The following is a 17,772-nucleotide window of genomic DNA, read 5'->3' on the forward strand; positions in this document are numbered from 1 at the left end:
CATTCCCACTACTTTGATGTTTCTACCACCCAGATATCAATATGTTGTCTAAGACCTTGTTCGACAATTGACAATGATATAATACCAACATGAAGCACAAGAAATAAAAAACTTTGTAGCGATTTTGTCATTATATGTAGGTTACCACTCCGAAAAGCGTACAAATGGTAGATGTTACAAAACCTTAAAAACTATACTTTTTAAGCCTTCAAGAGGTTCAAGAGGAAAGCAGTTGTGAGAAATAATAGGTATCATATCTTGGCGTCTCTCGTCGTCTCCTCACACCATACCCCTGCAAAAGTCGTGTATATGCTTTCCCGTCCGACCATGATATGCATATCCTAATTTTATACACAAACTAGTGTAACAACCATGCGCCATCCTTCTAGAAGAGTTCCGTCAACTGCTGAGCAACAGCTGCATCAACAATTAACACAAATTAAAATCTATATGCAAATGAAAAAGCGGCTCGCTAGGCCTCGGCTGTGAGCATGTATGCATACCTTGAAGAATATCCGGTGTAGCTTGGAATTCCTGCCATATATTTTTATAAGAATCAAGATCCAAATTCAGAAACTTTGCGGCAAGGTAGGCAGCTCCTGCCGCAATATGATGCGGTTTGAACTGCAGCCACAGAGAACTCCGAAGCCTGAAAAATAAAATGAGAAACCAAATCAGTTCCAGCGAGTTAGGAGACAAAACACCAACAGAGCCACCACCATGGGCTAGGAGAGGTAGCAAGGCACATAATCAAACCAAACCATCTGGGGCAACGGTAGAAAGACAAGGCAATTTCCCGTGCAACTTAGCATATTTTTCACATTGATAGAACGTATACCAGCAGCATGTAGCATAAAAAAATTAGTAGCAAAACGTCATCAAATCAGGCATGAAATAACAAGTCAATTTCTTACCAACTACAAAAGCAGCAAGTCAGGTAGAATATTTTCCAGAATGTCTGCAGGATGGCTGATAAGAGTACCAAAACTATAGCAAACATGATATACCCCATCTAGGGACACCAAAACTCCCAGGCCCCAATCTGCTGCACGGCTATTTTACTCGTATACACGGTAAAAGCAGGACATTGCAAACAATTAAACTCCTGAAAACAAATCCACAATCTTCTGCACAATGGCTGGATCTTACATGCATTGATGCTTATTGAGCATGCACAATACCCAACTACTAAGTTCCCAACGAGAATCATCCACTACACCCATGTTGCAGGCATGGGATGAAGCTGAATTGCCATCTATAGTCTGTTCCAGATAGTGTGTGTGTGTGTGTGTGTGTGTGTGTGTGTGTGTATCCTTTTCTTATATCATCAACTCCTCTATAAACATATAAAGAGCACTCACTGAAGCAAGACTTGATGAGAACTTCTTGGAAATCGAAAAATGGCGAATGCCCCCTAGAACAACCCAGATTCTAAAATGGTAGGAATTTTCAGGCAACTACCAGGATGGATACCATCAATTCTTCTGGAAACTACAAGGATGGATGCCATCAACTCCCTGGATGCAACCAAGGACACAAAAAGTATATGCCTATATCTTCACAAATAAATGATTTTTCTTTTCAATTTTTTCTGACGATATATGCCACTAATGAGAACACGTAATCATTTTCAAAAGCGACAAAAGAATGTAGAACTTTAAAAAATGTTTCTTTTCATTTTTTTTCTGACGATATATGCCACTAATGAGAACACGTAAATCATTTTCAAAAGTAATCTTCAACAAAAGAATGTAGAACTTTAAAAAATGTACATACGTATATGTATTCCACTGTGTACTTCTGGGTAAAACAATAATTTGTCTAACAGGAGGACATAGTGTTTCAAGAAAACTTTTTTTCCGTTTCAGAACACATACTATAACAACATCCATCACTTGAACAAATGTTAAGATAAAGTTTAAATATGAGAAAACTCAAGAAGAAATGATAACATTTTCAAAGCAAAAATAATGCACCCCATCTGTGAAGTGGTCTCAAATTTATTCAAAACTGTAAAAAACCACTTACACGGGAGTTAGGGCTAGGAAATTGACATATCTGATACCATGTATATGGAACCAAATAGTTCACAGTCAACCTTTTGACATAAATATTTGGGCAGGTTCTAGATCTGGACAGATCATTACCTGAGAAACATATGAACCAAATAGATATGATATGAAAATCATGTAAAAAGATATGGGAATTCAGATGACTTTCAAAATTTTGTTATATTCCTGGCCTCCTATTCCCCCATCTTGGAAAACAAGTACCATCTCAAAGCCAATTAATGGGGAAAACTGTCAGCACATTTTGCCAATTTCTCTCAAGTTCATTTCACAGTGTTGCATTAAAAATATCTCTTTTTTCTTTCCTTTGGGAGACGGGGCAGATGAATGGCAGGTACTATACAAAATGTTAATGTCTCCCATTCCATTCTATAATGGAAAAAGAATACAACACCAAAAACTTTGAAGACATCTTGGTCAGGAAAAAACCTACACAAGCTCCTGAGACTCATGCACCAGTGGCAACAGTTCTACGACAATTTGCAAATTCTTGGGCCAAGGTGTAAACTTCCATCAGAAAGAGTTCGGTCAAAACTGAAATCAGACTGAAAGCCCTGATACTCAAAACTGAGTATCATACTGTTAAACCTAAAGCAGCCCCTAGGTATCTGGTCAACCCCTCGTTGTTAGAGGAATTAGGAGAAGCCATTCGAGGGTTCATAAAACAGCATTGGCATTGGGGACGGGAAGGGCTACCAATCACAAAGATGAAATCCTCCCCTAGACAATGGTTTTCCTCCAAAACCAAGCCCACAAAAGCCATGTCTTACAAACTGTATGTTTGGTAGCAGGACTTCACAGAGGACTTTTTCTTAATAAACTCCATCAGTAAGTTAAAAGAAGATAGTGAAAATGGCCATAGAGGCTAAGTGGCTATATTCAATAGCCAATGACTAAGTTGGTGGGGGCATATTATGGTAAATTCATCCAAAAAATATCGGCAGTTCAACTTCAGAAGTAAAACAAAAGTTCCATGAACAGCAAATCAATCCGCCAGCTAAGAATATCATACAGGCGATCAACTCTACTCTTGTGTAGATCCTGCAATTATATGCATGCCAAAAGAATTAATATTTCAAAATACTACTAAAGTAGATGCTCTAAACAGGGAAATTATTGAGACCGACCTCAAGCATCAGAGTTTTAAGGCACAGGTATTTATTCTCTTCCATAGCCATACCCAAACATCAATAAAATCTGAAACTCTGATGATAAACACCCCCCCCCCCCTTTTTTCTCTATCTTCTTCCTTTCAACCACCACAGTGAAAATCTTACTACTAACAATTTTCAGGGAGGCATGCAAGGTAAGCAAATATAAAAAATCAACACAAACATGTCAAAGAATGATCAAGTAGAGTCATTCAACAAACTGTAAGCAGAATTCTGTAACCTCGAATTGATGAACTTACCCTTCACTGACCAAGCTTAAGGACAGATTCACCAGAATTGTTTGTGAAAGACCTAATTTGTTAAGAGTAGATGTAAGTGGTGCATACGGATGCTGCACACCAAGTTCAAAATTTAGAGTGGTCAGTATCATTTGCTCAGCCTCCGTCACCCGTTCCCGATGCTGCTCAAACCAGTCCTGTTTAACAGACAACAAATGTCAGAATGCTAGAAAGTGCAATTCTAATCTGAGCTTTCAAATATAAGTCGGGGATTGGAGAAAAATCTTCAAAAGTTAAAATTGCTTCATGCTCTATATGACACACTGAACAGCATGAATAGGAAATATGATTCAATGCGGGAATACTCTTCTGAATTTAAAAAGAAAGGCTATGCAATGGTTTTTTTATGTCAATGCAAAGAAAAACATTATGGCATTCAATAATGGGTTTTTATATTGACAGTTAAACTGTGAAAAGATTGTCTTCATTCTGAATGTTTTAAAGAGGACAGATCATATCATAAAGGCTCAGAAGAACAGTAAAGACACTCACAATAGGGAGCATATAGGACAAGAAACTGATATCCTGCTTATGGAGAATCTCAGAAGATGTTCTCAACACAGTATTCAAAGGGCGTGGTGTCTCCTCGGACTTTGCTGCTAGGAACAGAGCGGCAGTAGCAATCAACTGGAAAAGAAACGAAACAGTCATAAAATATAATTACCAAATGGAGTGACAGAGTAAACCAAAAACGTACATAATCCATTACCCAGTACGAAATTAAAAATCGGCACAGAGTGGCGAACAGAAACATAGAGTTATATTCAGAAAAATAAAAAGGGAAAAGACTTTGAACACAACGAATGATTGATTATCTTAATTGCTATAATGTTGATCATATGAGGACATAAAATTTATGGCTATCTAAGATAAAGGAAACCTTAATAACATCAGAAGATGCTATGAATTTCAAAATACATTGAATACTCACAAATCTATCATGGCAAGCATGTGACTGCCGGGCGAAAAACCGATGACAGAGAACCATTGCAGTAGCGATAGTAGTCTGGGGCCTGTAAGAGATATATGATTAGGTTTTAAATTACATATGTCTTGGAAAGAGAAAAGAAAACCTTGAAACTTAAAGTCAACGAGCAAAATGTTCAAAATACCATAAACACTAGTTCTGGACAAAACCCTGTTAAATAAATGATAAGAACTCTATTCAAAATGAAAGCATAACAAAGATACACGTTAAGTAGAAGAAGCTTACAAGTCAAGCCGCAATCCAAGATTCTGAAGGTAAGAACAGTATGAGTAGCGCAAGTGTGCTTCACGTACTGAATCTATACCATCTTTTCTAGATGGGGAGCATCTCTCTATCTCATCCCTTGACATAAAGGGCAGTTCATCCTCATCTAACTTTGAGCGGTCACGTTTACCAGTGGTAGATGCAGAGGCATCACCATTGGATCTTTGATGAGGGACATAATTATTGCAAGAAGAAGAGATAAACTCATATGTGTTGGGTGGCAGATAATGTCTCCCACCATCACCCCAAGTAGAATCTGAAAATTTTCTCCTCTTAAAAGATGGTGCACTGTCAGGCTTGATATAATTAGAATTATCCGCATGCTCCTTATAACCACCCACGTACTTCTGGAAATTGTTATAATTGTACTTCTGATAATTGTTATAATTCTTAACGAAGTTATTAGTCCTGCTCCTGTTCCAGTTGTTGTTGTGGTTGAAGTTGTTGAAGCTTTTGACGTCATTTCTACCGAGAGACGGCCAACACTCATCACCAGCGGTGCCCCCTTGTGAGCGATAGTTACGTATAAAAGCCATTATTCCTGCCTAGTTAAAAACAACAAATAAGAAACGGAACAACCAACAGAGAAAAAGTGCTGAGAAACTCCAAAACTAAATATAACAAAAACCAAACAAGGCATAGGAGACTATGATATACACTGGTGAAAGATTTCTATAACAAAATCACAAGAAAAATTAGGTTATAGTGATGCAATTACAATAATTCAACTCGATCAAAGCCTATATATAAACTCAACCTCATCTAATCAACAACTCAATAGCATAAGAACCTCTAATTTGTCACTAAAACCAACCTGCTTCCAAATTCAACCAATTTTCAATTTTGATTCCTCAATTAATCCCCGACCCAATTTCTATTATCCAGCAAACAGAATTCCCAATTCTCCTACTTCCAAAATTATCTATGGATCCATAAATATGTATAACCATAAATAATAACCTATAAATTTCAGATCCTCCTACGGCTCTTCACTTAAAATTAAACAAATTCAATACAAATAAAGATAAATAATAGCAGATCATTGGAAAAAGTAAACTAATTTGAATCCAAAACTGAAGAATTAACCAACTATGGATATCTGATTGCCCAGAAATTGGGAGACTGAAACGATGAAAACCTTACAGCTGAAAAACGACGACGTTGAGAAGAATCACAATCGGGAAATATAAGCGCGATTGGCCAATCGGCAGCGATGGAGATCTGAAACCGTGGTTGGATACGATCGTACGCAAGATGGTTAGGGTTTGGGAGGAAGAACGCGTAAAGGAGCAGAGAAAGAGAGGAAAGAGCGGAAGAAGGATGCGAAGTTTCACCGCAAACCGAAAGGGAAGACCGTTTTATATTTGTAATTTGATGAGGGTAAAACCGTATAAGCAAGGTCAGCAACAAACAACTCGATCCGCGCTGAGTTCAGATCGGCTGTGCCCAAGTTTCTTCTTCTCGCCTCCTCCTTCTGACAAGTGTCCTATGAACTAACACCAAGTTACATAGTTAAACTTGACATAGAATAAAAAACAAAAAAATATATATATACCTCCCTCTCTCTTTGAGAGCAACTCTAGCGTGGGCTGGTGCTCGGGGGACAGGGGACGAAATAGGGCCAGATAGCCTGACCTTGAAGCTCCAGCGTGGGCAGCCCGAGGGAGAGTGGAGGCCCGAGCTCCGAGCCTGTGAGGAATTGCCAGCCCGAGAGCCCGAGTGGATGTAACGCCAGGGCTGACGTCATCTTGGCGTTAGCCCAATTTTATATTTTTTAAGACCAAAAGATGGCCAGAGCTCGTCTGAAAAAGCCTGAAAGTGACGACCTGAGTTGGAGTTCTTTGTTTTCGTCGATTTCAAAGTGGATTCAAGCATGCAAGCTCAAACTCGTGGTCTAGGGGTCGTGTGAAATCGTCATATGCCTTCAACTCAACCAAACCAACGGGGTTTGGCTGGGTTTGGCTTGGGAATCCTACAAACTTTGATGGGAAAACAGAGTAAGGAAATTTGTCCTTCAAATGCACTGAAAAGTGCATGCATGCTAAGAATATTTACCAAAAACTCGAGGGAAAGTTTGAGAGTGAGAAACCTAGGCTTAACGTGGTTGAAGGAGTGAAAGTTTCGCCAACGTTCGTCGAACTACACAACTGAGTTTTCATTTTCCATTGGGTTTTCCCACTGTCAAGGGTTAAGAGTGAGTTGCCTAGACCCTTAGAAATTTTTGAGTGAATTTTGGGGAGTTTTGGCAGCGTTTAGAGATGGTGTGGTGGTTATTTGGCTTGCACCGATGGGAAGATAGTGAAGAGAGTTATGGGAGAGAGAGTTGAGTGAAGAGAGAGAGAGAGAGATAGAGAGAGAAAGAGTTTAATGGGTAGAGAGAGAAAGGGAGAGCGATGGGATGTGGTGTGTGTGTGTGTAAGAGAGAGAGAGAGAGAGAGAGCCGACTGAGTGAGGGGAGAAGGAAAGAGTGATGGGGAGTTATAATGTCTGATGGAATTGATGTCACAAGTATTGTGACATCCCACATCGCCCAGGGGAGTGATCCTTAAATGTATATTTCAATCCCTACCTAGCACGAGGCCTTTTGGGAGCTCACTGGCTTCGGGTTCCGTAGGAACTCCAAAGTTAAGCAAGTAGCGCGCGAGAGCAATCCCATGATGGGCGACCCACTGGGAAGTTGCTCGTGAGTTCCCAAAAACAAAACCGTGAGGGAATGGAAAGCCCAAAGCGGACAATATCGTGCTACGGTGGTGGAGTAGGGCCGGGAAGTGATCCGCTCCGGGCCGGGATGTGACAATTGGTATCAGAGCCAATCCCTGGCCGGAAGTGTGCCGACGAGGACGTCGGGCCCCTAAGGGGGGTGGATTGTGACATCCCACATCGCCCCAGAGGAGTGATCCTTAAATGTATATTCTCATCTCTACCTAGCACGAGGCCTTTTGGGAGCTCACTGGCTTCGGGTTCCTTAGGAACTCCGAAGTTAAGCGAGTAGCGTGCGAGAGCAATCCCATGATGGGTGACCCATTGGGAAGTTGCTCGTGAGTTCCCAAAAACAAAATCGTGAGGGAATGGTAAGCCCAAAGCGAACAATACCGTGCCACGGTGGTGGAGCGGGCCCGGGAAGTGATCCGTCCCGGGCCGGGATGTGACAAGTATGGGTTTTAAAACCCAATTAAATATATGTTTAATGCAACTTGCACATTAAAGCCATCACAATTATTTTGTAGATGTCACAAGTGTGGGTTTTAAAACCCAATTAAATATATGTTTAATGCAACTTGCACATTAAAGCCATCAAAATTATTTTGTATTATTTTATAAATTAAAAAAATACTAATATTTTATTACCTATTATTAGGGCTATTGAAGTGCAACGATGGAGATGCAAAAGGCGATTACTGTTCATTAAGGGCAATTACTATTCACTAGGTGGATAGCATAGTGTATTGCCTGAGGGGAGGGTTTCCACGCTGTAACTGCTCTCAGAGAAGAAGGGATGGTTTTTTCTATTTTTTTTTCTTTTTATTCTTTTATTGAGTTCCAAGTTAATTTAGTGTTAGTCCATAGGACACTTGTCAGCAGGAGGATGCGGGAGGAGGATGGATAGAGGGAATACGGGCACAGCAGATCTAACTCATCCGCGCTTTAACCCGCACTGGAATCTTGTATTTATATTTAGTAAAAAATCCCTAATCCGATTTCATTTTAATTAACTTTATTTTATTACGATTTTTTTTCTAAGAACTTTCGTCTTATTCCAAGCTTTAAGAAACAACAATATTGATCAAGAAATTTTAATCGTACATTAAGAACGTGCACAAAATACGAATGTTAATTATAAAAATAATAATTTTAAATGACTAAATTGATATCATATAAAGTTTGTACAAATAACTAAAAATTCATAATACTGAACTCTAGCATAATCCGTATCAAAGCTCTTACAGCTCAAAATAACCAAACAAATCTCAAGGTATTTTAGGGATCACATGATAATTCTTTCGTTTTCAGTTTTTACTTTTTAAAAAATTGAAAACTGAAATCATGGTTTGGTATCTATTTTCAGTTTAAAAATACTAATAATAACTGAAAACCAAAAAATGAAAACTCAAGGAGCCATTTAACAACCATTTCGTTTTTACCTTTTTTTTTTAAAACTAAAATCTTGTCTGGTAACTACTAATAGATTTAAATTCTTAAAAACATGAAAACTGAAAACCAAAAAATGAAAACTCAAGCCTAATTCCTTATTACCTTTTTCAAACTGAAAACTAGAAAACAAATTTGTTATCAAATGACTAGTTTTCAGTTACCAAACAAAATTTCAATTTTTAATTTTCAAAAAAGTGAAACAAAAATCTGAAAACAGAAACCCAAAAAGTTATTAAACGGCTTCCTAAAATCACATATACCATGAGGGTGGTAGTAATTATCCAATAATATATAACGCAAGTTTTCAAATATAATGTATTTAGAATAATCAACATAAACGTCTGTTTTCTTATGGCTAAAATTCAATGAAAGGTTAGGCAAATACCACCTACATTTTATTTAGAAACGAAAGAAGAAAATAGGCATAATATAAAGGGATTTTTGAACATTAGTCCTTGTAAAAAATTTAAATTTAAAAAAAAAACTTGGTAGTAGATTATGTGATATCCCGTCCCGAGATTATTAGAACGTACGTGTGAAATGACCTTTCTACCCCTAGTTTGTTTCGTTATGTTGTTTTTGGTTACTTGGTGTGGTGTTGGCAGGTGCTGGGGCACACACACACTCTCACTGTCTCTATCCCTTTCTCTGTCTCTTTCCCTGTCTCTCTCTCTCTCCCGTGCTCCCTTCTTTCTTCTTCTTCCTTCGAACTCGTACGGACACACACACAACTACACTAAATCATCACAAATCGAAGAAACTAAGGGCACAGTCGAGATCGTGAAGTTCGTGGGAGCACAATCGTACTATTTTCAGGTAAGAAATCCGTCGTTTTCACGTCGTTTCGACAATGGCAGATTTGTGTACTGTTCATGCAAACATTAATCTAGCACGTTTTTGGAATTTTGAAGCTCGTAGATGTCTTAGTGAGGTTCCCAGGAGTCCCGGAGTAACTCGTTAAACGAAATTGGACGTCGGAATAGCCTGGTTCGAAGTTGGCCGGTTTTGGTTTGTGTGGACAGGTATGATCTAGTGGTTTTTAGCCCTTAAAACTTGTATGGACGTGTTCTACTAGTCTAGGGCTTCAATTTGGTGTTAAAATCGTGAAAAATGGTTGAGAATCGAGCGAGAAAACACGAGTTGCAGGTTTCCCAGTTTTCCGGCGCCGGCGACGGCACCGGAGGTTCGCCGGGGAAGGAGATGGAATATTCCGTCAGACTTGACGGAATATTCCTGACGCCGTTGACGGAATCCGTTAAAAATAACGGAATATTCCTCACGGCGTCAGTTGACGCCGTCAGCGTGCCAGGCACGTGCCTGCGCGTGGCCGGCGTGTGGGGGCGCGTGCGGCGGAGGAAATTTTTTCTAAAAATATGGTTGTGATCCTGAGGTTGTGTAGAGCACGTTGGTATATTCATTTGTCCATTTTGAGCAATGTATGAGAAGTTATTACGATAAGTTGGTTATGTGCTTTTAAATTAACGTTTTTATAGTTATTTCGCATATAGGTGATACGTATCCCGAGGACGAGCGTGCGCACTCGAGGCAGGGGAGCTACGACCCTTCCACATACCAGTGAGTGGGCTTTTGGTTTTCCGTATATACCTATATACATTTATATTCCCAGAAATGGTTTAAAAATGGGTTATTTGTGTTATGCCATGCACCATATTATCATTCTGTATGCATCATCACATGCATTAGTAGTTGCATATATATGTACTTATGCATATTGGGTGCTGTGGACGCACAGGTAAGTGCCAGGTAAATGTTATTCGTATTTACATTCAGTAGTAGTTTGAGATGCTTAGAGAGCTCATAACCTGCACCCCCGGTGTTAGTGCTCCCGCCCAGAGTAGGGCACAGTCCTTCACGTGATGTTCACCTCCCGCACCACACGCTCAGCTTGGATCCAAGTTAGGTGCACAGTCCTGTCGTACAGACCACATTAGGTGGTTCCGACTCGTAGGTGACTCGCGATTATTCGCACAGCCTTCACGTGATCGTAGCACTAGAGCGTACATATGTATTACACCCAGGCCTGTCGTACAGACCACTTTAGGTGGTTCCGACTCGTGGTCAGGTTCAGTTATTGAGTTTGAGATTTGAGCTCTATATGCAGCCGTACATGTCACGTTAGGTGACTCCGGCTGCCAGATTACATATGATTGATATGATTTATACCTGAGCACTTGCATTTCATTATGAGGTTCCGACATGGCATATTATTGAGCATGATTGGCATACCCTTGAGCATGTTTGGCACATCTATATACATACGTATATATGTTTATTTTCTGGGAAGTATACAGGTTTTACGGCGAGGGGTTAGAATGTATTTTACTAAATGGTTTTCGAAAAGCTTTGTTTTTGGCCACTCACGCTTTTGTTTTGCGCCCCTCCAGGTTCTAGTTGCTTAGCAGTTTCGGTGGTTTCCCAAAGGGTTCTCCCGGCTTTTCTGACAGACACTCACCAGCATAGGGTCACCTTCGGGTGTACTATTGTCGCATATTTTCTTTTGGACTGCTGTAGACTTGCTCTGAACTTAGCGTCTCACTTACGCTAGCACTTGTTTTAGTACTTTGTATGCTAGTTTTTAATTATTCGTACTTTTATATTACTATCTTATTAGCTTCCGCACGTGCACATGGTTACGTCACCTCCGTGTGACGGCCAGCACGCCCTGATCTCGGTCGGGGTGTGTCAGATTACATATCCAATTTAATCCCTTGAAGTGTATTTCATTAAAATTTATATTCAATTTTTCTATTTTTATTTAATCTCTCTGCATTAAGTTTTAATTTTATTAATATACACATATTTAGTTCTTTAATTATAAATGAAAATAAATGAGAAAATATTAAAAGAAAATTGTGATACAAAAATGTGTAAAAATTTTCTTTTGGGTACTGAAATGTTTGTACCTAAATGTTTGTACCTAAATGTTTATACTTAAATGTTTATACCGAAATGTAACATCCCACATCGCTCAGGGGAGTGGATCCAATAAGTCTTATATGTATATTCTCATCTCTAACTAATACAAGGCCTTCTGGGAGCTCACTGGTTTCGGGTTCCATCGGAACTCCGAAGTTAAGCGAGTTTGCGAGAGAATATTTCCAGGATGGGTAACCCACTGGGAAGTTCTCATGTGAGTTCCCAGAAACAAAACTATGAGGGCGTGGTTGGGCCCCAAAGCTGACAATATTATGATACGGTAGAGTCAAGCCCGGGATGTGGTGGGGGCCCAGGCCAGGATGTGACACGAAGTATATTATAATGAACCCGAATGTATATACCAAAATGTATTATATTGAAATAATATACCTAAATGTATATACCGAAATGCACATACCAAAATGTATGTACCAAAATATAGTATATTGAATTAATGTACCTAAAAGTCAATACCCAAATGTATGTACCAAAATATACGTACCAAAATGCATTATATTGAATTAATGTACCTATATGTTTGTATCGAAGGATATACCGAAATATTCAAATGTATTAATATACCTATATGAAGAACATACAAAACTGTTATCAGAATATATTAAAAAAAAATTAGTTTGCCTAATTGACATTAAAATATAAGGAAAACTAATGAAAATGACTTGAAAACTTTGAGTTTTAACGAAAATGACAAAATAAATGGTAAAGTGAATAGTACTAGGATTAACTTTTTAGTGTAAAAATGTGGTTTTTCGTTAAAGTGAACGGTATCGGGAGTTTTTCGTTAAAGTTCTCTAAAATATATTATGATGAATGAAATGAAAATTAAATTTAAATGTAATTAATACATTAAAAAGAAAGAAAAAAGACAATAAAACATCAAAATATATATAGTAAATGAGATGATTAAATGTACCAGAAACTAAAATTAAATTTTAATCTTATACAAGGTTATAGTCTAAAAACTCGTCTTATTTAAGAATTAAAATGAATTAAAATGAAGTTTTCCATAATATAAATCCCCACCAACTTGATGATAGGGAATTAGGCTTTACCTATCTGAGTAGCCAACTCCACCTATCGAATGGAAGAGGGAGCAAGGACGGACCACATCGCTAGCATAAAAAATATTACCAATAATCCTAGCGAGCTTGAGAATGCGTGAATGGAACTAACAATCCTCTAGCAAGCTTAGCTAGTGAGTGGATGTTCATAATTAGGTGAAAATAAGGTCATATTGTCATGTATAATAGCAAAGAGATGGACGATAAAACCTGCTACTTCTAGATCAATTAGTTCTTAGTTTAGCACGTAGTAGACCTCCTTTGTATGTTGAAAAAGATATGTCCATTGTGGGATGTATGGTGGAACGGGTTTATACAACTTGATTTTTTAGTGTCATTTACTCTAAAACTATGACGGCTTTGCATGAGGTTTTTGTTAATATATCTGTTGTGGGACATGATGTGGAGGACTCGTGTCGCGCCCCGGATTTGGCGCCAACTAAATCATCGCTAGGGATTTTTCATGTCACTTTTAAGAGCAAAGAGTAAATACTTCAAGGTCTCAAATATGAACATAAACATAATCATTACCATTCCTTGTATAAACCTCAAGTGATGAACTACAAATATTCTAAAATCTAGCACAAGGGTACAAAGCCTCTAATGTACCCAATGTTATCAAAACAGCCACAAAAACATCTAAGGTCTTCCAAAATGAATCAACATCTTCAAAACAAGTCAACTTCTCACCCAAGTTGATCTGAAAGGAAAGGGGAAAGGGGTGAGCTACAAGGCTCGATAAGGAACAATATCTGATATGAACTCAAACGATCGAATGCACATTCAAAGGTATTGGATTCAAGAGTTGCAATACAATCAAACACATGAACTCAATGAATCAATAACAATACAAATATTTTTTGCAATTCTTCATCGCTAAATCTAATGAGGTCTTACTCTCATGATGGTCTCATGGGCTTTATTGGTAAACTTTATAGACCCAATATGGTCCACTACCACTATCAATAATTTTGTCATAACTTAACCACCTATTAATATGTGAGTTTTATCACAAAATACCTCAGTGATATTAGGGGTGAAATCACCCCCTATCTTAATTATATATAATTTTGTCATATGCTGATGTGGGATCTTATAATCCAACATGCCCCCCCCCCCCACCACGAATCGCCCCACACAAGGTAACAAGGAAAACCAATTCCTACATAAAAAAATTGGTCAAATCATTAAACCCAGGCTAACGCCAATCTTTTCGAGAGCTCGGTTGGCAGATATTCAAGCACTAGAGAACGTCAACCGTTTTGAAGGTCCAATTAGCATTCAGTCATTGGAACCAATGCCAACTTTTTGAAAGCCCAATTATTCAATTAATACTCTTAAGTTGGAGCTAGCGCAACTTTTGAAAAGCCCAACTTAAAAAAGCATATTTAAGCCCCGTAAGTCGGGCCCATGATATTTCGAGAGAATAACATGCTTTGATACCATGATAAACTTTATAGGCACATCATGGTCCATGACCAATATTACTAATGTTGTGACAACTTAACCACCTAGTAATGGTTGTTGGGTTTTACCATAAAAGACCTAGTGATATTATGATTGGAATCTCCCATATATTAATTGTACATAAGTGTGTCATATGTCTGATGTGAGACTTTATTCTCCAACACTTGTTACCAATTGATCAGAGGCCAAGACTCCTTTGATAAAAGGACGCAAACACTATTATTCAGAAGAACTGAATCAAGACTATCAATCAAAGAGACTTGTGGTGTATGCACTGACCCTCGGATGGGCTAGTCTCCAGTCCCCTGAACTTTTAGCAAACAAACAAGAAGAATTGAATCAACCACATGTTCAAATGTTACTCGATTCGATTACAAACACTTTGAACAATGAAACGAAGGCAATCATATCTGAATCAACAATCAAACGAGGTACGAATAACAAAGGAGGTAACTATAAATTTAATCAAAGCTTAATAACAAAGTAGTTCAAAGATTCAAAAAGAAGGAAGCAAAACAAACAACACAAGGATAATTACATGATTCACTATGTTCCAAACTATGAGTTTTAACAACTAACAATTTCTCCAGGTATTTCTCAGCTTAGATCCTTCTCTTACAAACTAACCCCTTTATTTTTTGTTCTGAGATATGTCAAAATGGGCTGAAAGAAGCAAAATTTGTCAACAAAAAAGAAGACAACTTTCTTTAAGCAGGTGGTGGAAGCTTATTTCAGTTGTGGGTTAGCTTATCAAGAAGTGGCAGCTTACTTTACATGAGAGTTTGCTTAAGGAAGAGGTGGCAGCTTAACTTTACAGATGGCGTCTAGTTGTTGTGCTAAAGTCTATCATTTTTCACCCAAACAGTTTGGAAAGTTACACTAAGGCCTCAAAAGAGCTAGGTTGTTACAACTCAAAGGCGTTTCAACTTGGGATCACTAGATCTCCTGATGCCCATACGTGTCGTCAAGCCAATGATTCTGCCCATCGTCTTGCTCGACATGCTCTTAATTTGGAGTTGGGTTTTTCATGGTTTAAAGAACCTCCAAACCTCATTTGAGATCTTTTAATTGTTTGAGAAATGCAATAGTTAGTGGTTTGTGTTGTTTTCTTATATAGTTAGCTTCTTTTTTTTTGTCAAATCTTATAATAGTTAGTTGGGTTGCCCCAGTTTTTTGTGTTGATCATGAAACTTCTATCGTTGTCGTCAAAGAAAAAAGAAAGTTCAAATTATTCGTTGCCAAACATCGATTAAAGTATAGTCCAAAGTTGTTAATAACATTGACATGACATGTTCATTTGTCTAGATTAAGCATTTCATACTCAAGTATGATAAGGCAAGTCAGCGGTCCAGTCAGCGACCTTCAAACCTGCCGCTGTCTTCCCGCTCTTCTCCGCAGCACCAGTGTTCAAATACAACTCCAACTCTTCAGGATATCACATCTGTTGGATAGTTTAAAGTCCTTCATTATCTCATGTATTTATCCTCGTAGCTGAATATCTCATGTAACCAATATATATGAAATACAGTGGCTCACCTGAGGGTTTTCTGAGTTGAATTGATAAAACTGAAACCGTGTTCTTGCTGCAACTCTCTGTGCACTGATATCTTTCAAAGTAACAAGAGCAACAACACTAGCAAGGGACATTAGTGAAACCAAGATCACGTGATGCTGCCTCAAATAATTAAAGGTGCTCTATAACTACTACTTCTAATAATTGACACTAATAATTGATCATAGTATCTACTGTTTCTCTTTTTCTTTATTTGTTCTTTATATTAGGTCTTATTCCTTTGCTCAATCAAATCTCATGGCTACCTTTTTGCAACTATCGCGGCTTGAATCCCTTTAGTTCCTAACCAATTTGTAACTATGGACGACTATTTGGTGGAATATTTTGGCATGCATTCCTTCAAATGTTACTGTCGATACTATAAAAAGTCAGTATACGAGTAGAGCTAGATATCTTAGATTCCCTACAAAAATTAATCTCTTATCCCGATATTATCTGTAAACCTCAGAGAAAGGCCCAATGATCGTCTTGTATTTGTAATCTGTCTGAATGTTATTATAAGTATTCATGGGTTTAGTTTACTCATAGCTGGCAAGTTAATTTACTTGTAATTGATTTGTTTTGGTTTAACATGCCTTTTCATGCCTCGAAAAGCTATCTCTATTTCTTGAATCTTGATTGGAGCATGCATCATGCATGCATTGTCTTGATCGAATCTAGTTGCACTTGCAACTCTACCGCCGTACTCTTCCACAGTTAATAAACCGTGTTTAGGGAATTACGACTCTCTCTATATCGAGGGAATTACTTTTCCTCGAGAGTAACAGCCTTTACGAAATCTAATTATAATATGAGAATCATAACTTTCCGACTTGGAAAAACAATCATCACAAAAAAAATAAAACGTGTAAGAAGATAAAATGCACCAGTAGGGCCTCATTAAAATTATCTGTCGTGCGAGCTTTAAAAAATTGATACATACAGGAGCGGTTCCAAAGGGGTACCCTTGGTCCTGAGATCCTATGAAAATCGAGAAATATGGGGGAAATGTCTCCAAGGACCCTATGACCATCTGATATGAGACCTGAAATGCCCAAACAAGTTGATGAAATGCCCATTCAGCAAAATTTGGCATGCATCGGCAAGTGATACTTGATAGGTCTGAACATCAAGCGGGAAGACAAATCTATACATAATGATTGGCCCACGAAGTGTTCAAATAAATATCTCAATAAAAAAAAAATTGTTATTAGCACTCTAAAAATCTTATTCTATATTTCAAACTTTTTATATTAAAAAAGAAAAATACATTTATAAAAAATGTAGAATGAAAATTTTAGAATACCAATAACACTTCCCTAAAAAAATTGAAAAAAAAAATTTAACGACGCCGGCATATGAATCTTTCACACCGAGTCCGCGAGATTAACGTCTTAAATCCACCACAGGATACGGGAACTCTGTATTTCCATTAAAACCTTGATTCTGGCCGGACGGATCTTAAAAGGTCAAATCTATCCTATCTGGAAGGGATCAAACCTTAGAATTAAAAGTGCCACTGGCCATATGGTCCCTCGATAATAAATAAATAACAAACGTACAATGATGAGATGGTTGTGTGTGCTTTGGTTTCGATATAAAAATAAAGAAGAATGCTAAAAAGAATCTTAAAATTGAGATTTTTTATTAACTTTTTGTCCTTTCATGTAGTTACTTTTAGTCTTTAGAGAGTCCATTAGCATTTCTCAAAACTAAATAAAAATGTTGAGATTGGCTCAAAGCTTCGATTAGAAGAGCTAGTTTGGTATTGTTGTGCTTTTTAAAAAAATTGCTTATGTTGTACTGTAAAA

At 37.9% G+C, this 17,772-nt stretch overlaps 1 protein-coding gene across 8 annotated transcripts; it reads right to left on the minus strand.

The window, feature by feature from the left end:
- Positions 1–104: 104 nt before the first annotated feature.
- LOC137737053 (cyclin-T1-4) lies at positions 105–6,291 on the minus strand. 8 transcript variants are annotated; one of them, XR_015954863.1, is made up of 8 exons: positions 5,915–6,137; positions 4,733–5,312; positions 4,451–4,532; positions 4,012–4,146; positions 3,481–3,656; positions 915–3,110; positions 504–649; positions 105–417 (listed from the first exon to the last, which is right to left on the minus strand). XR_015954863.1 is itself a non-coding variant. In XM_088682784.1 (7 exons), the coding sequence occupies exons 2-7, from the start codon at positions 5,305–5,307 to the stop codon at positions 386–388; spliced, it is 1,146 nt and encodes a 381-aa protein (XP_088538910.1). In that variant the 5' UTR covers positions 5,308–5,316; positions 5,910–6,291; the 3' UTR covers positions 105–385. The 8 variants fall into 8 exon arrangements, 4 of the variants coding, with proteins under 4 accessions (XP_088538910.1, XP_068332505.2, XP_088538909.1 ...); XR_015954865.1 differs by having other exon boundaries at positions 4,733–5,316; positions 5,915–6,131; XR_015954866.1 differs by having other exon boundaries at positions 5,910–6,124.
- Between the last annotated feature and the right edge of the window lie 11,481 nt (positions 6,292–17,772).

Source organism: Pyrus communis, chromosome 13, assembly GCF_041283825.1.
Source record: "Pyrus communis isolate YQ-2024b chromosome 13, ASM4128382v1, whole genome shotgun sequence".
In the NCBI taxonomy this organism is placed as follows: Eukaryota; Viridiplantae; Streptophyta; class Magnoliopsida; order Rosales; family Rosaceae; genus Pyrus; species Pyrus communis.

What these genes read in the sequence shown, in the direction of transcription:
- LOC137737053 (XM_088682784.1), bottom strand. Translation starts at nt 5,307, where the DNA reads ATGGCTTTTATACGTAACTATCGCTCACAAGGGGGCACCGCTGGTGAT. An exon ending in TGTCCTATATGCTCCCTATT is followed by an intron (nt 3,657 to 4,011) that starts GTGAGTGTCTTT and finishes TCTGTTAAACAG; the next exon opens with GACTGGTTTGAGCAGCATCG. An exon ending in TACACCGGATATTCTTCAAG is followed by an intron (nt 418 to 503) that starts GTATGCATACAT and finishes TTGTTGATGCAG; the next exon opens with CTGTTGCTCAGCAGTTGACG.